The sequence below is a fragment of the Daucus carota genome, chromosome 6 (genome assembly GCF_001625215.2).
Source record: "Daucus carota subsp. sativus chromosome 6, DH1 v3.0, whole genome shotgun sequence".
Lineage (NCBI taxonomy): Eukaryota > Viridiplantae > Streptophyta > Magnoliopsida > Apiales > Apiaceae > Daucus > Daucus carota.
Window position 1 is genome coordinate 36,376,323 of NC_030386.2, and position 26,150 is coordinate 36,402,472.

At 32.7% G+C, this 26,150-nt stretch overlaps 2 protein-coding genes across 4 annotated transcripts; both read left to right on the forward strand.

Annotated features, from left to right (window-relative positions):
- The first annotated feature begins 4,111 nt into the window (after positions 1 to 4,111).
- On the forward strand, positions 4,112 to 7,649 carry LOC108225469 (histone-lysine N-methyltransferase ATXR6). The gene is made up of 6 exons (XM_017400338.2): positions 4,112 to 4,517; positions 5,683 to 5,763; positions 5,847 to 6,076; positions 6,526 to 6,626; positions 6,714 to 6,926; positions 7,297 to 7,649. Exons 1-6 carry the CDS (start codon positions 4,250 to 4,252, stop codon positions 7,454 to 7,456), a joined length of 1,053 nt encoding a protein of 350 aa, XP_017255827.1. The 5' UTR covers positions 4,112 to 4,249; the 3' UTR covers positions 7,457 to 7,649.
- A 12,458-nt stretch (positions 7,650 to 20,107) lies between these two features.
- Positions 20,108 to 25,627, forward strand: LOC108227471 (2-deoxy-glucose resistant protein 2). Of its 3 annotated transcripts, XM_017402622.2 has the most exons (9): positions 20,110 to 20,302; positions 20,534 to 20,623; positions 21,079 to 22,339; positions 22,425 to 22,515; positions 22,650 to 22,807; positions 22,896 to 22,947; positions 23,564 to 23,643; positions 23,733 to 23,826; positions 24,122 to 25,627. In XM_017402622.2, exons 3-9 carry the CDS (start codon positions 21,170 to 21,172, stop codon positions 24,652 to 24,654), a joined length of 2,178 nt encoding a protein of 725 aa, XP_017258111.1. In that variant the 5' UTR covers positions 20,110 to 20,302; positions 20,534 to 20,623; positions 21,079 to 21,169; the 3' UTR covers positions 24,655 to 25,627. The 3 variants fall into 3 exon arrangements, with proteins under 3 accessions (XP_017258110.1, XP_017258111.1, XP_063935479.1); XM_017402621.2 differs by lacking the exon at positions 20,534 to 20,623 and having other exon boundaries at positions 20,108 to 20,302; XM_064079409.1 differs by lacking the exon at positions 20,110 to 20,302 and having other exon boundaries at positions 20,313 to 20,623.
- Positions 25,628 to 26,150: the final 523 nt, after the last annotated feature.

Below are 26,150 nucleotides of genomic sequence, written 5' to 3' on the forward strand. Positions count from 1 at the left end.
CCTCCCTATCTCTCTATTTGGGTGTTTGGGCTGGATTTAAAAGTCACTCTTCTAAATTTTTAAGTTAAAAGCATTTATTCGTATTGTTGTGTAAAAAGTCGAGAAGCATTTATAAAAAATTAAAATTTTTAGTTTTTGTTTCATGACTTCTATTTTTTTCCGAAATACTTCATTCACTTATAAGTCTTAATCAACTTCTAATTTTACTTCACTTTTAAGCTCACCAAACAGCCCCGTATATCTTTGTACAAACCTCTCCCTCTTTTGATCCACGTATATAGAACGCATAACATATGCACCCAAGCTCAACTGCATGTGCTACAGAGTTTTACGGCACCTCCAGCCCTCCAAAAATTGGATAAATAAAATCATAAATAAAAGTATAAAAATTTATATTCTAACCACGCATTTTCTTTTTAACCAATTTATGATTATATATATTCGTCGAACGTGTATACTTATAATGAAATAATGTATTTTATTTTATGGTAATTTGAAACAAAATCGATATCACCGAATACTTACATTTCAGCAAATTTTGAATAATCATTATCTATATCATTTTATCCAAAACCGTTATAGATGTCGTCAGATGATATTTTTCTTGACAGATAATTAACTAGCTCTGATAATATTCCGGAGATATTGACATGATTATGTGTAGTAATTTATGCACAACTGTTTAGATTAAAGGGATTATGTGTAGATTAAATTACTACACATGCCTGCTACGAACAAGAAAATATGCACTTCACCTTTACAGGAATTTTGTTCCGTACTTTTTATTCTCTTTACTACTTTTACTGGTTTACATTCGGTTCGTTATCCAAAAAATAGTACTCCAGACAAGTAATATAGTAGTATATAATAATTTAATTAGAAATTGATTTCTATATATAAATTAATACTAATAGAATTGTCAAATGCGTGCACGTACTTGTAAAAGAAAGCACGTATATAAATACCCGGCCCTAGGCCCTAGCTCTTCCATTCTTTACCAGTTTTTCGCAAACATATTCGGTGTTACTTCTGATTTGTGAAAGGATAGATGAATGGTACTCGTCAGTATTGAGTGACAGAGAACTTCTCGCATATTTTACATACAAATGATTATACATGAGTTTGCTCCGACAATTTTGATGCTATGATGAAATTTTGTGCTTAATCTAATTAGTTTAGTGGAGTGGAATTTATTTATGTGTAGATCTAATAGCCCACAAGCCAAAACACTTTAATTTGAGTGAAACCTGTGTATTGTCTTCGGTAGGGTTATACAAAATTTTCCGGTCCGTAGAATAAAATGAAAATTGGGGAGATGATTGAAGTAGATACTAATATGGTTGGATGACAAATATATCGATCGTAGGAATGTGGGTTCCATTTGCTTTCCTAGTGCTATGAAATTAGGTAAACTTTTAAACTTATTTCTTTTAGTGACAGAGACCTGACGGGTCTACTAAATTCACGGGCGAAAAATAACTAGAATTTTTACCCCAAATTATAGTTTAAATTGGATAATATAATGTAATGGTTTAATTATACTAGTCATAAACCCGTGCCGAGAATGATCGATTAAATAATTTAAAATTTATTATTTAAAATTTAATTTATAATTTAATTTTATTATTTGTTTAATATTGTATATTAGATATCGTAATTTTTTGAATGGATAATTTATGATAATGAAAATTGAATTTGATTAAATCATATGTATCGTTTAGTTATATATTCGATTACAAAATTTATTTTGTAATATTTTTTATATTGTAAATCATTAGTATAAATAATATATTTTTTTATTATCGATCTATAATTTTTTTAATATTAATATGTGATGATGTGTTTTTAAATCATATTTTTTTATATTTTATGTTTTTTATATTCATGTTTGTATTGGAGTAAAATATGTTAGAGTTAGAGTTAAAAGGGTTACGATTGGTATTTGTTTTGAAGTAGAACGCGTTATAATTAAGAAGAAATATTGTTTATATGATTATTTATTTTTATTTTTTAAAACATATAAATAAGGTAATTCAGGAATGAAAAAGTATGTGACCAGATCAACCCAAATTTTAGTGCTAAAAATATAATGGAATCGAATTCGCAGACATTCAGTTCGGTTCTCTTCATTCTAGAACCGGATTTTGACCGGACCCTATATGAATCAGTTTTTATTCAAAATTCGGGCCAGAATGGACTTTTACATGCTAGGTAAGCCCATTTAAGATCACAAACCGGACTTTTGTCAGGATCTGATCAAATTTTACTGGGCCGACTCAAATTTTATGAAAAACAGATTTATTAAAATTTTTAAATTTAAAAGGAGACTGGACCAGATTTTATCAGACTGGCTTTCTCCGAGTCATGTCAAGCCAGATTTTTGGGCCTGGCCTTTTTCAGCTGCTCTGAGCATGGAAATCTGATTTTATGATGCCTTAATTCCAATTGATGTTGTTATTCAGGAGATGTTTGAATTCATAAGCCAGACCTTATTCGGATGTTTGTGTAAGAAATCAAGAAACTAGTTTTTCTTCATGATTTCTATTTATTTTTTATACATTTTAATCACTTATAAATTTTAATTACATTTTAACTTCTACTTTATTTTATTATTTTAATTAACAGACACTTATTTTGAACTGTGCTGGACGGCCCTTATGTTTTCTAAGTCCAAGTAAATTTAAATTTTCGACGGTATTGAGCACTACAATCAGTATAAACTTCTAAGCAGAGAATATCAAACACGTGTTTATTTTATACTTCCTCTTGTTCTTATTACAAGACACCAAGACTTTTTGCACGCAATTTTAGTTGCTTTGACCATCTATTTAAAATTATTTTTCTAAAAAATTTCTTTTTCTGAATTAAAATATTTATCACTTATTTTAATTAATAAAAATTAAATATATGACTTATTTTAATTAATAAAAATTAAATATATGATCAAAGCACCTGGAACTGTGGAAAGCTTTGTAATAAGCACCAGAGGAACTATCAAGGTAATTCCATTGGGTTGTGTGAGGACTATCATTATGTTACGTTATGGGCTCTTACTGTCGCAAAGCCCAGACACTACCTCTTCGCTTCTTTACCAATACCGTTTATGAAAAAAACCTGGAATATTATATTATTTAAAATTGTGTATTTTAGTTAAATAATTATTTTCTAGAAATCTTACAAATCACAATGTAATGAACTAATTAATATTTACTTTATTAGGACAGTTTTTTATAATAAATTTTTATTGTTATTTAATATATATACGCATATATGTGTGTGTTCCTACCCCAATACAAATACTAAAATGCAAACCAAATAAAAAGTAAATAATAAGGTTTTTGGGCCCGGGGATGGACCCCGGGATGGGTCTAGACGGGTTTAGGTGGAACGGGGTGGGGTTTAGTGAGATCATGGTGGTGCTAAGTTTTGACTTTCAAGGTCGTCTAGAACCCGTGCGGAGCTTTGACGACGTCCGAGCGGATCGAGGTGAATTAGTGGGGGCGAGAGTGGGCTCTAGGACATATAAGATGTGTGTGATGTTATTTAGACATAATTTCTCTTGGTTTTGTATTTTAGTTATCGATATTTTACACAAACATATATGTGTTCAAAATTTGATTGTTGTAAATAGTACTTATGATATTTGCATAAAATTCATATTTTTCATTTAATTTTAATTATTTAAAAATCTAAAATATTATTATATATTCTCATAGTTTATATGTTGTATTAAAAGTGGTTGATATCGAGTTTTGCGACATTCTTTTAACATAATATCCTCTTTTTCTTGACAAATTTTAACATGATATCTTAATAATCCACATTATAAATAACATTTTTATAATTTATTTAATTAAACATGTCAACATTACCTTTTCTTTAAGAGTAAAGGGTGCTTTCTTACATTTTCAAATAAACATGAATTCCCAAATCTTCACAAACACCTAAAAATATATTAAATAATTAATTCAACTTTTTTATTTAATCCAGTTAATTTATTTTTGCTCGGAAGAAGTGTCTACACGAACAAGCAGGCTCAGCGGTCTTTCCCAATCCTCAAAACGCGCCAATTTTTCCAATTCCCGCGGAATATTAACTACATCCCGCCCAAATCTCACATTCATCTCCCCCAATTCATGTCTTCTTAAACACAATCACACCCTATTCACACCCCTTTCCCAGTTTATTACATAACTATACACACATACATTTGTATCTCACATCTCTGACCTAGATCTCGAGCTCGGCGATGGATGTTTCTCCGAGAACAGCGGCTAGGCGAAGGACCCAAGCTCCTCTTCCAGCTCCTGCGAAGAAACGGAAAGCCAAGGTGCCGGATTACGACGAGTCTTTGTGCGAGAAATGCGGGTCCGGCGAGAATGCGGCGGAGTTGCTTTTGTGTGACAAGTGTGATAAGGGGTTTCATTTGTTCTGTCTCAGGCCTATTCTCGCTGCTGTTCCTCACGGCTCTTGGTTTTGTCCTGATTGTTCTGTTCAAATTCAGAACAAGCCCAAATGTATGCATGCATTTTTTTAATTAATTTTTTTAGTAATTTGTTATGAGGTGTGTGTTTAGGTGTTTATTATGATGCGGGTTTGCTTCAAAATGAGGTTTTGTTGAGAAATAATTGACTTTTTATTTCTATTATTATTTTGTTATTTTCTAGGATGTGGCTTTTTTAGTAACAGTGAATGTTGATTTGTGTTTGGTGAAATGCCTTAACTAGATGAGTATCACATAATTTGGTAGTTTTTGGAATAAAGGATTTGGTCAGGTTAGGAGGTTTGGTCACATAATTTGGTAGTTTTTGCAAGAGGTGTCACGTGTTAAATGTGTTGATTACTATGCTGGCTGCAATGGAATGGCATGTCGTGCTAGTCTCTAGTTGTGTTATTGGGTTGATTCATCTGTGGTTCAGTATATCATTGTGAAAATATTAAGCAGCTTTCTCTGTTTGCAAGATTATGTGTTTTTCATGTGCTGTCTACTAAGAAAAAGCTTTTTTTTGCTAAATCTCTAGTGGTACTAGTTTAAACATGCCAATTTCTTATTTTTGGAATACATTTACAGTAGAATAGGCGTGTGCAAAACTCTATGCAGTAGGGTAATTTGCTTAAAGGTCTTAATGTAATTTATTATCATTTGTTAGATCAAATATATCGTTACTCTGAACAAAATTGTGTTTGGATTTGCAAGATTACGTCATTTTATATGCTGTCTGCTAAGAAGAAGCTTTTGTTACTGATTCTGAATATTCTCCTGATACTAATTTAGAGATGCCAGTTTTTATTTTGTTTCTGAATCCATTTACAGTATTAGAGGTGTGTGCAATACTTTATGCAATATGCAGTAAGCAGTAGGAAATTTTCTTAAAGTTTTTAATTTGATTATTATCATCTGTTTAAAGTATATATATGTTACACTTGTTATGCAATTATGTTTGGATCTAAGCCATCTCGAAAATTAAATGGAATGTTATCATATGTTAAAATGGAATGTTTATAATATGTTAAAGGAAACTTAGGTGTGCTGGCACTCTCAGTTCCAGAATACTTGTATGCGTATAAAATTTTAACATACCTGACTTGCCACAGACATACTTTTAACTTGTAATGAACCCTGTACTATATTTAGGAAGATTTTGATTTATCTAATATGCTTATATTTGATTTGATTTGCAGCCATCTCTATGACTCAAACCAAAATTGTTGACTTTTTCCGCATTCAAAGGTGTTCACAGCCAGCTGAAAAATTGAATCACGGTAAATGGTGCTTAATTTTGTATTATTGTTCTGTGCATTTTTCATCTCCTATACTGACATTTGTTTCTTATTTTATAATGTAGACTGCAAGAAAAAGAGAAAGCGCACAACTAGTTTAGGTGTATCGAAGAAGAGGAGAAAATTGTTGCCATTCAGTCCAAGTGAGGACACATCAATGAGATATAAACAAATGCAATCATTGGCTGTAGCATTGACCGCAACAGGTGCAGATTATAGTAACGAGCTTACTTATATTCCTGGTATGGCGCCAAGATCAGCTAACTGTTCTACACTGGAGAGGGAAGGAATGCAGGTACATTTAACTCTCTAATGATCTTTTGAGGCATTGTTTCTTATTCTGCATGCTAAAGTTTTCCTAAAGGATAGATAGGTTTGATAAATGGTATTTTAGGGAGGCTTGTTGATGAAATTTGCACTAAAGAATTGCAGTATCACCAACAAATTTTACATGACTGAAAATTTGCTCCAATTCCAAACTGATGTGCAACCCAGTCAGTGATAATTTATAAGAATGTGATTGATGGTCTTATAATTGAGATGGCATAATTATTTGATATGTATGGCAAAAGGTAATAGTTTTAGAGACCATTATTTGATCACAACATCTGATAAATTTTTATACTTAAAAAAAAAAAGATACACCAGAGTTGGATATTTCTTGCTCATGAGGGCTGTTAAGGAATTAGGTTGTGAAATCATAATGTGATTCGTTAATGCTCGTTTGTTGGAACCCTGTATCAGGTTATGTCGAAAGAGGATACTGAAACCCTTAATCTTTGTAAAAGCATGATGAAAAGAGGGGAATGGCCACCTCTTATGGTTGTTTTTGACCCTGTTGAAGGGTGAGTGATTGCCTATTCTTTTATCAGATAGCATTTTGTAGTTTTTTTTTTATGTCATAAACTTTAGTTGTACTTGTATGCAAACAGATTTACTGTTGAGGCAGACAAGACCATTAGAGATTTAACAATAATTACGGAATATGTTGGAGATGTTGATTACTTGAAGAAGCGTGAGAATGATGATGGGGATAGCATGATGACTCTTCTTTGTGCTGCTGATTCTTCTAAGAGCCTTGTGATCTGTCCTGACAAACGTAGCAATATAGCACGCTTCATTAATGGTATCAATAACCATACAAGGTGTGCAGAATTATTATTATTTTTGTTTCTAATGCTAATCATGTAATAATGTGACATATATTAGAAGTTGTTTCTATTTTTTCGATTCATATTACATAATGAGTTATAAATGTATGTGGGAATCGACACCGAAAACATATTGTATCTTCATAATTCATACACACAGTAACACAAGTAATAGGTAAGGGTTGCTACCGTAGCTAGTTTGATGTGACACACGCGTGTACAGACACACAAACACACTGGCCGCTATAGATTAAAACATATATCGAGATAGAAGTGCAGAATTCATGAATCTGCTAGTGACCAAAACAGTAAAAAAAAAACACACCATACTGCCTTAATTACTAATTTTTATTTTTTGATTCAGGGAAGGGAAAAAGAAGCAGAATGTGAAATGTGTAAGATTTGATGTTAATGGCGAGGCTCGAGTTCTGTTGATTGCAAGCAGAGACATACATAAAGGAGAAAGATTGTATTATGATTACAACGGATATGAGCATGAATACCCAACTCAGCATTTTGTTTGATCTTGTTCTGGCTGCTCCCTTGATCATCTTGAAACATTTTGGGTAACTTATGCAGTTTCAAGCTCCAAGTTATTTATGTAGCATCTTAGAATAATATATTACCATACATCTGTAGAAGCAGAAAACAGTTTTGGCCAGCCATCTAGGCAATGGAATCAGAATGAAATGGAACCCAGTAAACTGAGTTTGAATACATCTGTCTCTACAAGCATGTTTGTCTCGCCTTAAAGCTGTTTCTAACCTTAAGTTGAAAAATGTTGTGCAAGTCAAAAATCGATTTAAAATAAGAAATAAGCTAGAATTTGACTTAAAGTCAGAAATTAATTTGAGGTATTTTTTTCGGTGAATCGATTTTTTCAAACCTTTTTTTAAAAAATTTTGTTCACAAGACATAAATTATTTATAAATCACTTTTATTATTATTATTATTATATTTTTAATAACTTATAAATCATTAATAAGTTAAATTATTTAAACAGATATTTTAAACTTGTAATTTACTACATAATTCACTTTTAAGTCATAATTTATATTACGCACTCAGCTAAACAGGTAAACAGGCTCCGTGTGTTGTAGACTTGTAGTTATACCAGTCTTGCTCCCCATGAGAATGATCCGATTTTAGACTAGCATCCCCACTCGATACATCTAGGCCTTTTAGTTGATATTTTGGGCCTGGATCTATTTTTAAGTTGTTATTCATGGGTTATTTAAAAAGGTTTGCTGATCATTGGGCCTAGCTGATTACTATTTCCAATCTTGGTCTAATAAGAGTTGTACAGCACAGGGGAGGTTTCAAGTTCAAAACTCATTGAGCAACTTCTTTCATTGGGGAGTAAGCAATTTTTACTGTACTAGACTAATAGTTTGATGCGAGTTACGAATAAATAGAATCCAAAATAAAGATACTTGGTGAGAGTTAGAAGTCTATGGAGAACTTGAATTGTACACAAAGGTACATCTCTGAGGATCAAGAACATTGAACCGAGCCCAGACCATACACGTTGAACATGATTATGTTTTGACAAGAATGTATATAGCTAGGCCATGAAACAGACAGTACACATAATAATCAAAAACTTTAAACAAGAAAAATCCTCGTAGACTAGGTTAGGTTCCCAATGCAGAAGATTTTGGTTGCGAGAGCAAAAAGATTGAAGATGATGGTGTTTTCTAGTGCATAAAAGAAAACACAAGAATGAAAAAATTGAAATAGCTTGTGACCTTGGGTGCAGAAGGTGTAGGGGTCCAAAAACATCACTTAAACCTTATAATTGTGATCATAATTATTGTTATAGATGATATAATGGACCACACTAAATTTCTGCAAATATAACAGCCTCAATAGCATAGGGTGGTCCAGTAAATAGTGGTTAAATGGTCTGGATCTGATTTCATTAAAACCCATAGAAAATGGAAATTTTAATCCACCTAATAGTTTATGCTTATTACTACAAAAACTTACTTGTGGAAGATTGTTGAACCCGTTTAATTTAGGTTTTAAAAGCACATTTATAGTCTTGTTAGATACCTCAATTACCTTACCCCAATTTTACCCGCAAGATAAGGATCAGAAATTTTGAGTTTGGGTTGATTAAGGTTAATTTCATGTTAGTCAAAAATTAATCCAAAAAAAGTGAATACTTGAAAACTTACATTTTAAAGTAAAGCTTCTTTAATCACGTGAGAAAATGGTTTACTCTTTTGGGGAAAATTTATTAATTCTTTTATTTTAAAATATAGGTTGTTTGGTTTTTTGTCACATGTTTTCAAGTGTTTTGACCGGATAAATAAATCGTTATTTATATATATATTTTTAATTATACTGTAAGTTATATATATTATTTAGTTTTTTAATAAAATAATAATTTGAATTATATGATCAAACGATTTAGAAATACATATCAAATCATCGAATGAATTATATTTTAAAACATAACGAGTAATTATAGCAACATTTGTCATCTAATTATGCTTATTACATGGTTGGTTTATATGCGGGCTGGAATATTTATTTCAAAATGCAGTATACAGCTATTGTATTAGAGCAACTCCAATGCACTCATTCCTTATCTATATATGATCTACATGGACAAGATTTAAGGGCAACGCAACTCCCTATCCCCTATTAATTTTAGGTGAGAGAAAGTTCAACTCCTTATTTGAGGGATGAAAAAGCAACCCCTATATGCTTCATGTCATCACAAGCTCATATCTCTTCTTATTTTTCTGTTATTTATTAGTGCAATCTTTCTCTCTCCTTGGAGTTGTATATATAAATTTAAAATATAGGGAATCAAATAGGGAACAACACCGTTGGAGCAAAATAACTTTTTGATCCTCAATATTTTAGGTAATCATTAATATATAATATTTTAAGGGTTGAAAATAGGGAATTGCATTGGGCTTGCTCTTAGTGTTAGTGTTGTTTGTTTGTCTCTCTTTTTATTGGATCATGTACAATCGTGTATTATTTTCATCTAAAATGGATATTAGAAAATTTTCATATCTGATCATAATTTGAGAACGCTAAATTCTCGGGAGTAAATTAAATTAATGTAAGGTAAATAAAATATATGACAACAAAAGGCATATATATGAATATGATAGTAAGAAAACAACAAAACTAATCAGTGGTGCTCAACTTTTCTAGTGGAAATGGCCTAACGTGCAAGTCCGCTAATAAATTGAAATTAAAATATAGAACCGTCCGTGTGATCGTCAGTTCTCCGTTAAATTAAATATACGGAGCAACAATTTGCCCAAAGTTAAGATTTATTTTTCGGTGCCATGTGTATTTGCAATGTTATTCAAATTGCTTGCTCAACCCCTGTCAAAGTTCGGATCTTCTGATTCTTTTTTTACAACAATACATTCATAGAGTATGATTATCATGCTACTGTTTCTCTAATTGACAGGCACTATGTGCTAATTGGTGTTTGGACCCATGATAGTCATAGATGCTCGTTTAATGCGACAAGATGCGTGTTTGTAACGTGTATCAATTTTATGATAATATTTACAAGGATAAGAGTGAATAATCGAATTTGAAAGTTCTGTTTTTTTTTTTTCACTTTATTAAAATTTATATAAATCTAAATATACGAAAATATAAAAGATTGGGAGTAAACCAAAAAGAATTGTGTCATACTCGCGCTTTTTTGTTATCGCTAAGTTTTCAGTTCCGTATTGTTGATATAAAAAGAAATGGATGGATTACCTTTTTCCTTGGTAGGACCTATATTATGCATGTAATGTCGCTTTATTTATTTATTTTTGTTAGCCAATGTCTCCTTATTTGTTTTGTAGTCAATATATACTCATATTTTATCACTCATTTTCCTTCGCATAACCAAATTCTTGAAGAATAAAAATTTTTGTAATAAAAATATTATAGATATATTCAGAGGCGGATCTAGCACACAAATGTTAAGGGGGCACGAAACAAATTTTCAAAAAACACCTATATATTTTTAAATGTTTGGGGGGCACTTTTATAATTTTGCAAAATTTAAAATGGTGAAAAAATGTAAAAAAATAAAATTTAGGAGAGGCACGTGTCCCCGCGTGCCTATTCCTAGATCCGTCCCCGGATATATTCAAAAAGATTATTCAAAATTTGATTTATACTAATTATTTAACAAACATATAATTTCCAGAATATGTATAGTCAACTTTTTTCTATAAAATGAAAATCGAGACATGTAAGACAATTTCTAGATTAGTATAAAATGGTCTTGAATAAGATTATAATTTTTTCAAACTAATATGTTATAAAATTATATTTATATAAATATTTTTAAAACTCAATCTCTCGTCAGTAAAAATCAGACCGGCATCGGATCAAACTAACTCTATATCACACATCTACTTATTTTATATTATAGTCTAATTTAAAATTAAATGGCAGTCAATGCCAATTCAATTTTTTTAGGAGGGCCTGTCTTTTACGAAAGTGATAGGGTCATTAGAGATTAGAGTTCTTTCATAGATTGCAGTAACACTCTAAAGTCTAACCTATAATTAATCCGGACAGTTGTTTTACATGCAGTTTTCTTTTAAATTCATACGCGCCAATATCTGCTGATATGTTTTTAAGTACTCCCTCCATCCAATTTAGATGAGCTTTTTGCTCATTTCACACATATCAATAAGTATTAAATGATTGTTTCTTTTTTCATCTTTACTCATATTGGAATAATAAATATGAAAGGGTAAAGATGGAAGATGGTTGATAAATATGCATTGAAAAGAGAGAAGCTCAACTATTTTGGGATAAATTTTTTTTTTTCCAAAAAACTCATCTAATTTGAGACGGAGGGAGTAATTGTTAAGTGGAAAAATGAAAATAGAACGTACGCACTGCAATTATGTTATACTTATGTAAAGACTTAGTCGGACTCAAAATTTCTTTAAATATAAATTAAAACAATCTTTTTAATCACATTAAAACATAACATATATGTACAATATAAATTGATTGTTATGAGACTAATAAAAATATAATTATAATTTTTTAAACAATCACTAATTAACAGAAAAATTCAAATCAGAAATGAAAAAATTATGTGCCACTAATACATTATATATATATGTACAAGCGTATTTTGGGGCCGTTTGGGTGAGTTTAAAATAAGCGCTTCCTGCTTAAAATAAAAAAGTGGAGTAGAAGTTAGTGTTGGGTTTCGGGGCAACAAACACAGCGGATAATCGACGTAAAATCAAAAAATTTCCGAAACCCTAACCCGAGGATCCATCTATAAAGTATGGCTGGTCATGGAGATATGAAATAATGCCTTGTTGAAGCTTTACGTTAGCGAAAGATGGAGGTCCGGAACAAGCAATCACCACGCAGCCGGATCGCGTCTCTAAGCAGCGCACACGAACGTCTGATCGCCAAAGATCACCGGAGCCGGTACTAGCCGAATCCAGCCCCTCTCTCTCTCTCTAGCCTCTCTCTTGATGTAGAGCTGCTAGGGTTTTAATAAAACGAATTTTATAACACCTAACCCTAAAACAATACATCATTATGTAGTTATAGGGAAGATTGATAGATGGGTCAAACACTAATCGGATTTGAGCTTCTCCAAACCTAATCCGATTTCGATTTTAATATTAAATTCGAAATTCTAATTACTTAATTAAGACCGGCTCAATTAAACAATTTATTTCAGAATTTAAATTAAAACTCCTTTAAACGTTCTAAGTGTGTGACCCTTTAGGTTATTATTACGTTGGCAATAATTTTAATATCCAATAATAAAATTATAAACAACGAGCGGCATCTAGTAATACATCATTGCTACACAAGTAATAATAATAATTGGTGATTTAATTAAACCTTTTGTGAATAATGTACAATGTAATATAATCCCTTTAACCTTATATTATAGATCGGACTCAAGACATGTATTGTGTCATCCTCTTCATCGTCTAATCCGAATTTTCTTGATCAATGAGTAGACTATTAAACAAATCAATATTTGAGCACGGCCATGCATTCTATAGTCTCACTCAATCAAGAGACCAATAATATCAGTCCTCTAAAATAAGAGGGTTAAATCTTTTCTAGATCATTCATATTTCTCATACGATTCATAATATACCCAATGTACAAATCATCACCACCCGGTCAAAGATAACTTTTAGTGCAACCAAAGTATATTAATTCTCATATAAAAATATAATGATATGAAGTCAGAGGATCATTACATCATTATCACAGTGAGAATTTCCAATGACACTTATTAACATGTAAAATCTCACGGTGGGTCATTCCAGTGCCATGTGTCGATACATGCACTTATGTTCTTGACTTTAGCATCACTATACCTATGATCAATGAAATGTGATCATCAGTCAACAAACATACTAGTCTTAATGCATCATTATTGTCCCTTAACAATAATACTCGACTAGGGACATTTAGGAATATTGATATTATTCTCATAATCTCATTTCTAAGTCACGTACTTAGAGATATAGAATTACATATAATATTCCAAGGACATTTATTATGCTTTCAATTTATTACGCAGTAAATAAAAACATAATAAATATTTATTCAATAAAACATAATCCATAAATGTCTACGATAAAACACAATAGTATTGTCTCTAGGACACCAATACTAACAGTTAGAAGCAAATTGAGACTTATAAGTGATTAAAGTGTTTGAGAAAAAAGTAGAAATCCTAAAACAAAAGTTAGCATTTCTAACTTTTTATAAGTGTTTTTTAATTTTTTACACAAACGCTACGAATAAATGCTTCTAACTTATAAGCAGTCGGCTTTTAAGTTGCAAACAAACACCCTCTTTGTTTTTCATACTCCATTATGGGTGTGATGTATACAGATATTAGTTGGGGAATTGAAAAAAGTGTCGGCCACTAATTCATTCATCCGCATCGACGGACAAAGCCTACAAATTCGGGAATAATAATTCGTCCGCATATTTGTTGTTTTTAGCTATTAAACATCGTCAAATACAACTTAGGTCGGCAGTGCACAGCCTGATCATGGAGTAAATTAAGGAATCAATCATGTGCAATCAGCTGCGTCTTACATAAGCTTGTATGGCCCCATATACACAAGCTGATCTCGATAATTTTATACACCGGCCGTTAAAAATCAAAAGTTTTGTTTCAGTAAAAATAAAAATGTTATGTTGTAATTTAATGATATTATTTCAGTTAAAATTAAATAATGTAGCTATTTCAGTTAGTAGGAATAAATTGAACCAAATTATCTTATACTCCATAAGGATCGATGGAATTTTATTGGTTTTCTAATAATTGAGACTAATTAATTGATTTATAATTATAAATTATAATATTAGAATATATATATATATATATATATATATATATATATATATATATAAAAACATATTAATTTATTTCAAATTTATCATATTATTTGTTAATTGAAGTAATCTCATTAATATAAATTTTTAATAATTATAACAAATCAATATACTTATATAAAGGAGAAGCGAGGGGCGTTTAGGTGGCGCCTCTCAGATAGCTCTGTTCTATTTTTCTAATTTTTCGGAATTTTTGGATGAAAGATATCAAAAAAAAAATTTGTTTCAGATTCATTGATATGGTATATATCTTGGAATAAATTAATCTGATTCTGTTTCAGATTATTTATGGAATATAATAAATTGAAAGTATTAATCTGATTTTATTTCAGATTATTTATGGAATATAGTAGCTTGCAAGTTTTTTAATCTGATTCTATTTCAGATTATTTAATTATGGAAAAGAGTAGCGCACAAGTTTCTCGGCACCTATAAATACCCTTATAGGTTGTAGGGTTTTGGATCATCTAAACACAACCTACACTGTCTCTCAATATCACAGTTAAGGGTGTGCATTCGGTTCGGTTAACCGAAAACCGAACCGAATAACCAAAATAATTTCGGTTCGGTTTTCGGTAGCCAAATTTTCATTTTCCGGTTATCCGGTTTTTAAACCGCGGTTTCATAGAATTTCGGTTTCGGTTAATCGAAATAAATTTCGGTTTCAGTTAACCGACTGCACACCCCTAATTACAATGATATATGTTTGTTCGTGATTCTTTTATAATATTTGTTTTGGTCGTCGGACGTATTTGTTGTTGTTTGCAAGCTTACTGTCTGTTTTATTATTGGGCGATCGATGTATATGGCTAGATGTCATCAATCAGTAGAGTCGTATGCTTTTTATATGCAGGTGGTGGTGTATTTGTCTAAGAAGTAGTGTTTGGAAAAGTTAATGACAATGTTAGTCAAGAACATGATTACTTTTATAAAAAAAAAACACGATTAAAAAATTAAGATTCATCGTGTTTTAAATCGTTAATTACATGTCGAAACTTATTATCATTTTTTCACATATGAATTATAGTCTTATTTTGCAATTTTAAAAATTAATATTGGTATTGCATCGAGATGTTTATAATATAAAATTTATTTTATTCTATAAATATTAATTTTGAATCATTAATATAATTTTTATAAGTCGCCGCAAATTGATTTTATTCTATAAATATTAATTTTGAATCATTAATATAATTTTTATAGGCCGCCGCAACGCGCGGATTCTCAACTAGTTTCTAATAAGAATAAATTAGAAAGTTGGCGATAACTGGTTCCTGCGGACCAGACATGTAGCTCCACTTCCGGTGAGTAAATGTTAAAAATGGTAAAATCACATAGGCAACATACTACTATTACAATAACGAAGTTGGTGCTTGCGATCTACGTAATATGACTTAACGTAAGATTTATTACTTAACATCATTTATATGATAAGTCAGAAGTTTAAAATGTTTATTAGATAATTTTAATTTATTAATGACTTAAAAATTATTAAAAATATTAAAAACAAAATAAAACAGATTTATGGGTAAGTTATGACTTAAGAATAATTTTTATCAAAAAAGTTAATCACTGAAAAAAATACCTCAAACTAATTCCTGGCTTATTTCTGACTTTAAGCCGACTTCTGACTTATTACAAAGACATGTATTTTTTCAACTTAAAGTTGGATACAGCTTTAAGGTACTGTTCGGGATTGTTACGGACAACAACGACAATTTTTGCTTAAAATCATGTAAAAAACTGTTTGGTAAATTTAAAAGCTGGTTTTACAAACAACAACTTTTAATTGAAAAATTGCTTTTAGAAAAAGTAGATTCTCTCATATTTTTGGAATAAGCTGTTTTTCACCTTTTGCAAGAATTTGTTAGAGATTCCACTACCAAACTTCATCAAAAACATTATTTTTTTATATTATAATTCAAAATTACTTTATATAAAAAAAAATAACCGCACAGCACTCCTAAACACAAGTCCCGGCTTAAAGCCGGGCTAAGTAGCTATACGTTTAATCAGCTCCCTGAGTTCCTACTTTTAATGGATTTAATTTCTTGCCGAAAATTAAATAAAAAGAGTCAAAAGTTGGGGAATGTGATTGTAACTAGGGGTGATCACGGTCCGGTTTGGTTCGGATTGAAGGTAGAATCGGAACCAAACCGTACCTTAGCGGTTTTTTAAAATCTCAAACCAACCCGTGAACCGTAAACCAATTAACCCGGAACATGCGGTGCGGTTTTTGATGGTTCGGTTAAACGGGTTGATCGGTTTATGACTAAGGCTTATAATCAGAGATGAGGATTTATGAATAATACTAGAAAATAACGTATCATTTTGTCTCCATTTGCACAATTTCACATAGTTAAATTAAAATACAAACTTTAGTCTAATAAAATGCATAAACTTGAATCGAAGTCGTGGATCAATGAATTGATATGACTTGTAGTTTGTATTGACAAGGTAACTAACTAAACAACAACCTCAGCAAGTATAAACTAAAAATGTGATATATTTATATAAAGTTAATATATGTATATATATAGATATAATATTAAATATTTATATTGTATATATAAAAATGCGGTTCGGTTTACAACGGGTTGGTTTAATATAAAACCGAAACCAACCCACAAACCACGGTTTTTTAAATTAGTCGAACCGAAACCGTAAACCTCATTTCGGTTTCGGTTTGGATCGGATTAATATCGGATTGGTTTATGCGGATTTTGCGGTTTAAACCAGACCGTGATCACCCCTATTTGTAACCAACTAACCATGCATGTGTATCTAACTACTGTAGTTCATAGATTTACATTTCGCATAGTTGATACTCGTATATTATTATGCAAGTAATTAAACAATATAGAGAATCAAAGTGAGATGCTGTTCCAGAAAGAAAGATTTCTTGCTTAAAAGTGCAGCTAATTAAACATCCACATTCACCCAATCCATATTTCTCATACATATTTAATTAAATAAATGCACGTATATCTGCATGAACACACACATATTCCTGTACGTTAACGTGATTAAGATATGCTTTAATTAGTTATACTCTGTATTGGGTATCTCCAGGTCAATCCAACTCCATACTATACATGTAAAGATGACATGTCTTTTTAATTTTTATATTTATAATCTTCTTCTTTGTTGCTGTGGGAAATCCAACTATAAAACAAGTGTAATTGAGATGCAGTAGTAGCCAGTAATGATATAAGATTGCTTTGATTAGTTGGCGAAGTTAGGTCATTTAGATATATGAGATCTTAATTTTATACAGTATTATATAAAACCACTAGCTAGATCGATAAACCATAGGTACGTAGTTTTATAACTAACCATAGGTGATCACCTTCTCTAATACGCATTCGATGTTATTAACCCCGGAAGCAAAGATTATGTTTTACTAATCAAAAGACATTTGGACAATATATCTAGCTAGCTCAGTGCCTCCACGCAATTAATCTACTAATTTCTTTAAATCACACCTCAAACAAGATCAACTGTACAAAGCTTATTATTCGAAGATGTTTTTATTGTTATGTACCCTAATTAGTCTCATTTAATTATTATTTAATTTTGGATTTGTCAACCGAGACGATCGAATATCATGCATACTCGATGACAACTCAAAGCCATACACGTTTGTCATGTACTCCCAATTAAATTTTGTTGTTTAAGATTGCATTCGAGTTATTGTTTTAATTGTCTGTCTTATACATGTACCTTGTTCATGCCAACTCTACTCCGCGGGATCAAATAATTAATTACAGTATATTCTAATCTGAATTTATCAGGTTAACTGACCCGATAATTTTGAATCAAAAATAAGTATAAGTCTGCATCCAAATGCTTGTTCGAGTTCCGTATTTTGTTAGTTTTTGTTCATTCGAATTTAGAATTATGTGTCATAAACTATACAAGTAAATCCAAAAATAATTATTTTATATTTTATTTTGAAAATATAAATTAGTGGTAAGAACTACTGTAGTCAAAGTAACTGTTGACAGACCTAATACTGAATTTTGGGGTTATTGTCTGTCCGAGACACTCCACCAAACTTATAACCATGTTGGTCGGGAATCACGAGGATGATTAGAAGTTAAAATATAATTATGTCGAGTTTAAATTTACCCATAAAGCCGGTTGTTCGATAAAACGGAAGCAAGAGTACAAATTATGATTTGACTTTGTGTAAAGATTGTGCTAAGTGGTGATTTAACTAATCTTTTTAACTTTATCCACCCACAATTCTGTCTTTCCATTTTCTGTCTCATTCTCTAACCCAATCACTACAAAATGCCAAGTCATATAGTAATTTCTAATAAACGCCATAATTTCCCTTACAAATTTATTTCAATATTTTTTAATATATAAAATACCATCCGTTCGTGTTAGGGATCTCACACTTTTGACAAATGTGTAGCTAAAGAGCCCTCAATTTGGACCCGGGAGTTTAAGAATGGTCAAATGATTTTCTAATGAGATGATCTAACAACGGCAAACGTTAAACGTGCAAGGAATGAGGGTCTATTTTTCTTACCAAACGGTTGAATATATAAGTAAGCCTCGACTGCTAAATGCCAGTTCAAACTTCTATATTTGGCTAATTTATTCGTGCCGAACATTATTAATTTATTGCTCTTCAAGAAGATTATTACTCCCTCCGTCTCAATTTATAAGTCCATTTTGGAATAAACACACATATTAAGAAAAAAGTTGGTTAGATGGAATCTTATCTCATGTATCATTAATTAGTGCATTGATAAGTGAGAATATTGTTGAGTTTCAAAAAAATCACAATAAATATAGGGATTTAGTGCATTGAGAAATGAGAATAATGTTGAGTTTCAAAAAAATCACAATTAATATGTAGATAAATTTGTATTGAAAGAAGAGATGGACAAGTATTTTGGGACAATTTTTTTCCCCAAACCGGACTTATAAATTGAGACGGAGGGAGTAATAATCTTACTACATGCATTGGTCAGTTCTTGCCGTTTGACTGCATATACATGAATTCGGAAGTAGATTATTTATGGCTTCTAGCCTTCTACAATCTTTCTTTATTCTCTTCACTTTCAATTTCCAGTGTGTGCATGTATGGTATTTTTAAAAAATCAATGCAGATTTATGTGGAATAATTTTAATATACATGTTTATATATAATTTATTAGTGAAGTTCCTGAAGGCAGTTGTTATCTTTAAAACGGGTTTTAGAAAAAAGTTCCTTAATTAAAAAATATTATTTAAATATTATCAGAATCATCAAATTTATATTTTTTGAAACATCGTATCTACACTTTTTCTCAGTGATTTACAAACCCAAACAGAAATTTAATAAATTAATAATACTTTATACCATTTTAAAACTCATTTATTTATTTTATACCGAGTAGGAGTTAATTTTGATTTTCTTAAAGTATCTTGCAAAAGTTTAAACAGATTTTTGACAAATCTTTTAAAATCTCCAAGATTTTAGATAAATTTCAAAATTATAAAGAATTAATAAATACATTGCTATCCAACTATCCGTTGAAATCTGAAAGGATCGCATCAGATTTTGATTGTAAACCGAAATCTTGAAAAAATATTTTCTGAAACATGATCAGATTTTAGTAATTACCATGAATATAAGTTGAATAAACTAATATTTTAATATCTTTATGGTTTCGAAAAGGAAACCTGTATTAAAGTTATTTTTACAAAGAAATTCCAAATTAGCTAGGGGTGGATATATAAACCAAATCCGGGTATAAAAATATGATATCTACTATTATTACTAGCACAAGTGTGTGGGTGTATAAAATAGGAGAAATAGACACGCACACACGGAGGGAGGAGATTATTATTATAGTATTAGTACAAGAGAAGAAGAAGGGGATTGTTTAGTTTAGTTTGGTTTTAGTTTCTGGTTGGTTTGTCCGGAGAAGACTATAGATAACCCATAACTCAACCAACTCATGGTGGTCGGCTCTTGCTTGGTACCTGTTTTGCCCCCTCAACAATTTTCATGCTTTCACTCTTTATCTATTTAATTACATTTACACTAGCACTACTCTATGTATAACTACACCAACAACACTACTGCAAATCTCTGTTTTTTGGTTCTTGGTCCATCCCCCTCACATATACCAAGATTTTGCAACCCTTTTTTCTTTTTTTTTTAGTCCATTGTTAAATTTTATTTTTTTGTTGAATTATTTTGTTTTTAGAGGATTTTGGTGGGGAATATGAGAAACAGTGGGCTACAATTTTGAGGAACTGATCCACAGATTTCATACAAGAACAAAGACTCATTTGATGTATGAGCAGTCTCTAGACAGTTTGCATACACATGTTATTTTAGTCCTGTTATATTAGTGTGTGTGTGTGTGTATTCTTAATTCCTTGCTTGAATTGTAGGCAATCTGATCTTAAACGTCCTCACACTCGTCACTTGCATTATGAGTATTCCTTTTTTATGCTATAAGTTGTGTTTGTTACATGACTTAAGGCTCATATATCTATGGATAATCTTTGGAATTTGATATGGGTGTTTAAAAATTGTATCTTGAGCTACTATTTTAGTCTGGGCCAGGTTCAATGGGTGTGGATTGGGATCCATGTTGGATCCATTGTTTTTTTGTTTTTTTACTGTTGTCTTTCTGTTGGGTATTTGTTTATGTATTTCTTGCTGTTGTTACTGATCTTGGTTGCTGTGTTTTCTGTTTCTTGTTGCTATTTTTGATGTTTTTTAATTCTAGTGCTGTTATTTTAGGTTTTACATTGAAGTGGAAATAGCACATTGCCTAGGTGTTATAAAAGGTGGTTTCTTGAGTTTGGATTTCATGGGTTAAACTCAAGGAATCATGGGTAGCATCTGTACAGACGATGAAGAATATCGATTCTTTGATGCTCGTGCCTCTTCTTTTTCTGATTCGAGTTCAGATAACCCCGAATCTAGCTGTAATGATGAATGTGGAGCATGTAGCAGCTATCAGTATGAGGTCTGGGCTAAGGGACCCTTGAGTGTGCGAAAGCGTCGTAGTCAATTCTTGAGGTTCATGGGTTTAGGCTTAGATGGTAAAGCTTCTGGACAGAATATGGTAGATGCATATGATGGTGGCAGCTTCCGAGGAGAGATTGATAGGATTAAAGAGAGTAGTGGCGCAGTATTGAGAAATTCATCTTTCAAATATGAATTTTGTTCTAGCCGGTCCTCTTGGAGTAGCATGTCCAATGATGATTCGGATTTGTCAAGAGGATTGGACTTGACAGAAAATTTCATATGCCGAGCTGCAGATGTAAAGCATGGTTCGGAATGTGATGTTGATAGAATAGGGAAAAGCACCAACCTTGGCAATAGTGAAGTTATAGATGGGGGCCAATTATTAACATGTGGTAAAGGGCAGCCTTCTCCATCATTTCCCATGGTTGAGAAACTTGTGCAACAGGAAACTGAGGTCACTGGAAACGCACCAAAGATGGTGAACAGGGTTAAAAGTAGGTGGTTGAGGAGTCTCCGTTCCTTCTCCTGCATTACGAAAAAGGAAGGGACAGTTGACAGTTTGAGACCGATTGGATCCAACTCAATTGTGAGAGAAAGGGTTCAAAGAGTGAAGGTTCGGCATTCCAAAAAACGGTTGAAGGAGCTATCAGCTCTTTTTGTTGGGCAGGATATTCAGGCACATGATGGTTCAATATTGACCATGAAATTCAGTCCTGATGGGAAATACCTTGCTAGCGCTGGTGAAGATGGGATTGTTCGCGTGTGGCAAGTTGTGGAAGATAAGAGATCGAATGAAATTGACATTCCAGTGATAGACCCATCTTGCATGTACTTCACTGTAAATCTTCTTTCTGAATTGGCGCCACTGATGGGCGAGCAGGAAAAAATCAGTAGCAAAAGCCTGAAAAAAACAGCAGATTCAGCATGTGTCATTTTTCCTCCAGTGGTATTCCGGATTTTGGAGAAACCGCTGCATGAGTTTCGAGGGCACAAAGGAGAAATTTTGGACCTCTCATGGTCAAATGATAATGTAAGTTAATTGCACAATGGTTCATGTCAGTTTCGAGTTTCAATAGAAATTGACATATTTCTAATTGTTATTGTTTTTGGTCTAGCATCTAATATCATCTTCCGTTGACGAAACTGTGCGCCTGTGGAAAGTAGGATGTGACCAATGTCTTAAAGCTTTCCCACACAGTAATTTTGGTTAGTCGTTATATTTGCGTGGCTTGTTAATATAAGTTTGCAATTTGTTTCCGCTGATTAATTATGCGGTTTGATAAATTTGTATAGTAGCCTTGGTAATACTAATATTGCTGCATTTTATTAATGAAATGCAGTGACTTGTGTTCAGTTTAACCCTGTTGATGATAATCAATTTATCAGTGGTTCAATTGATGGAAAAATTCGCATCTGGGAAATTGATGGCGGCCAAGTTGTTGATTGGACAGATGTGAGAGATATAGTGACTGCTGTTTCTTATCGCCCTGATGGGCAGGTTCGGTAACTCATGTTCTTTTCATGTTTTCAAAAGAAGGGATAGTTCAAAAAAGGAAGGTATACTAAATGTCTTGCTTGTCATATAGGGTGGGATCATTGGCTATGTGACAGGCAACTGCAGAATTTTCAGTGTAACAGGTAAATACTGCCATTAGTTTCAGATAATCAATATGTTTTCTCATGAATTTTTTTTTGATATAGAGGCTTTTGAAGTCTGCTAGACATAAGTCTTGCTGGTGTATAGAGGCTTTTGAAGTCTGCTAGACATAAGTATTGCTGGTGTTTCAGTTACCCATGGAGTGGTGGTTAATAATATACCGAATAGTGACTACTGTAGCTGCATAATATATTCTAAGTACCATTTCTCTTCATTTTCTGTTGCATGTTAAGAGACATGAGCTTTTGTTGAGGTTTAGTTGTTCCGCTTTAGCTTTGAAAATCAGATGTTTTTGGTAACATGGTCCTTTAACTTATTACATCTATGGTACAAGTGTGCAGCCATCTTAAGTCCATAGGTAGTGTGAGTGCCTGAACATGATAAGATGGTCTTCAGTTTTTGTGTCACGTCTTCTCAAATGTTGACTTCAGTAACAGTTTACTTTATTTGCTTGATGCATTTGTTAGTCTTGTCTTAGTGTTGAAATTATATGAGGCAGTACAAATTATAGCCATTGCTCTGTTCATATAGCATCTTTCAAATTTTAAGGAGAAGAGAACAATTTCTGGCAAATTAATTTTGTTTTGTATGATTCAGACAGTCATTTCCAACTGGAAGCCCTGATCTGCTTAAATAATAAGAAGAAAGCAAAAAGCAAAAGGGTAACAGGCTTTCAGGTGGTCTTCATCTCCTAGACGTGCTTGGTGTATTGATAATTCTCTAATATCTGGTGTACTTATTCTGCTTATTTAACTTTTAACTGCAGTTTTTTGAGCAAGATCCAAGCAAAGTATTGGTTCATAGTGCAGATTCACAAGTAAAAATTCTTCAGGGAATTAACATAATTGGCAAGTTCAGGGGTATGTACATAGCTATTGATGGTGCTCTATATTTTTCTGGTTGTAATTCCTAATAATTTGATACATTGGAAGTATTTAAGAACATTCTATGAAATGCGTTATATGCGCTACACTTGTAGTTAAATTTGGCTGTCGAATCCTCAAAATGTAACCTACATGGTCTTTCCACATTCTCGAATTTTCTGCAATTTAGTGCACATTAGTTTGTCAATCATTTGTTTACACTTTCTGAATCTAGCTTATAAGATTTTATACTTTTTGGTTTGTTTGGTAAATTTGCTGCTGCTTTTTTTAGGCCCAAAAAGTGCATCAAACCAGATATCTGCCTCCTTCACTCCGGACGGGAGGCATATCATCTCAGCTTGTGATGATTCAAATGTATATTTTTGGAACTGTAGCATTCAGGAAACATCATCTGCGTCCAAACCCAAAACCAGCAGGTCCTTTGAGTGTTTCTCCAGTGATGCTTCAGTGGCAATTCCTTGGCCTGGTTTGAGATCAGGGATCTCAAAAGGTGGATGCAATTTACAGGTTGTAGATGAGTGTGTATCGGACAGGTTGCCTTTCTCACCATCTGATTGCTTCTCTATGGGCCAAGGTTTCCGAGTTGAGTCTATCCCCAAGGGATCTGCAACTTGGCCAGAGGAGAAGCTTCCTTTAAGTCCTTGTGCTCTACCATCTGCATTGTGTAAATCTCAATACAAGTTTCTGAAAACATCTTGCCAGAGCTCATCAAAAACTCATGCCTGGGGTCTGGTAATTGTTACAGCGGGTTGGGATGGTAGAATAAGATCGTTCCACAATTATGGGCTACCAGTTGCTCTTTGACACATAACCCCTTGTGGTAGGGTTCCTTATTCTTCCAAGATTTAATCACATTGGCTATATTGTTCAAATGCCAGCATAGCAAGTGGTTATTAAAGTATAATATGGCCATGTAGATTTGGAGGAAATTTGCCTGTGACTTACAGCTGAGGTTCCTTATCTGCATTGGGAACAGCACTCATCGTAAACCTGCTATTCTTTTGGTTTTCTTATTGGGAAGTATAGCTCTTCGCAGCCATTACAAACAAATACAGATTTTAGTTTGTTGTTGGGCGACTTTTTAAGATGCATATCTTTTGATGGAGATGCGTATGGGGCCTTGTAGAAATTCTGTCTGCTCTCCAGAGTCACACACAGCCAGTGGTTGATATTTATTTGAGAATAGTAGGGTAAGTTTCTTCTTGCATGGTTTATTAGCCTCTCTGAATGATTAAGATCCTTGTCTGCCATTGGATCTATGGTGGGGTCATTCTGCAGCTGAGCTATCAGAGGAGTGCTCTTACCCCCATTTTCCGCTGAACAAGCTTTTGTCACCAGGGCTCCAGTGGTGATCAGGATTGCATCGGACTATAGTTGCTATTAGCTGATACTGACAATGGCTCTCCCTCCCTTTCTCTATATACATATATTTATTCATTGGGGAACCACAGCAAAATTCCTTGGTATGGAGTAGGAGCTAAATTAGGTCACTGATGTTGCGTAACTTTATTTTTTCCTCCACAAATTACTAAAATGTCAAACTAAACAGAATCAGGTTTGAAGGGTGTGGCCCCTGAAAGCTTAGTAGTAGGAATCATGACAATTAGAGAATGTGTAGACAGTAGAATGAGAATTACTGAATTTTTGTATAGTCAGTACAAATCTGTTCATCTTATAACCCCTGTATAAGCAAGAAGTATTCGAAGTGAAGAGTGTAGAGGAAAACACACAAAATTGAACCACCAGTCTTGCTCTTTTTGCTGGGTGTTTATTTGCATTTTCATGTCTTGATGTGTGTTGATCCAATTTACTTTTTACCAGTCTTATTCACAAATTGACTGATTGGGTCCTCGTTTCTACTGTACAAATCAGTAATGTGTTCAACATTGTTCTTGTCACTCTCTCAGTGTGAGCTTGTGCTTGTGATTTCATCGATCTCTCATGGTTCCACCCTCCTTTTGGCATTACTCCTGACTTTTGTTATGTAAATTTTTTCTAGGTAGAATTTTCACGGCTACTGAAGAAACTGCCCCGCCTAAGCCTGGACGCAATGAAGCGTTATTTTACCCAGTCAACAAGCGTAAGCTTGGAGGCAGGGACTTTCATATTCTGTTCGTCTCCACCTCTGCAATCTCTTTGACATCAGCATAGTTTCCTGGAGTCGACCTGCTTAAGCATTTTTTACGCGTATGTGCCGCCTCTCAAAGTCTCTTCAGTGTGCTTCTCTAGAATTAGACGTAACATCTATTTTGGACTTGGGACCTCTCCGGCTCTCCCTCTGCATGCTGTCAAATTTTCTC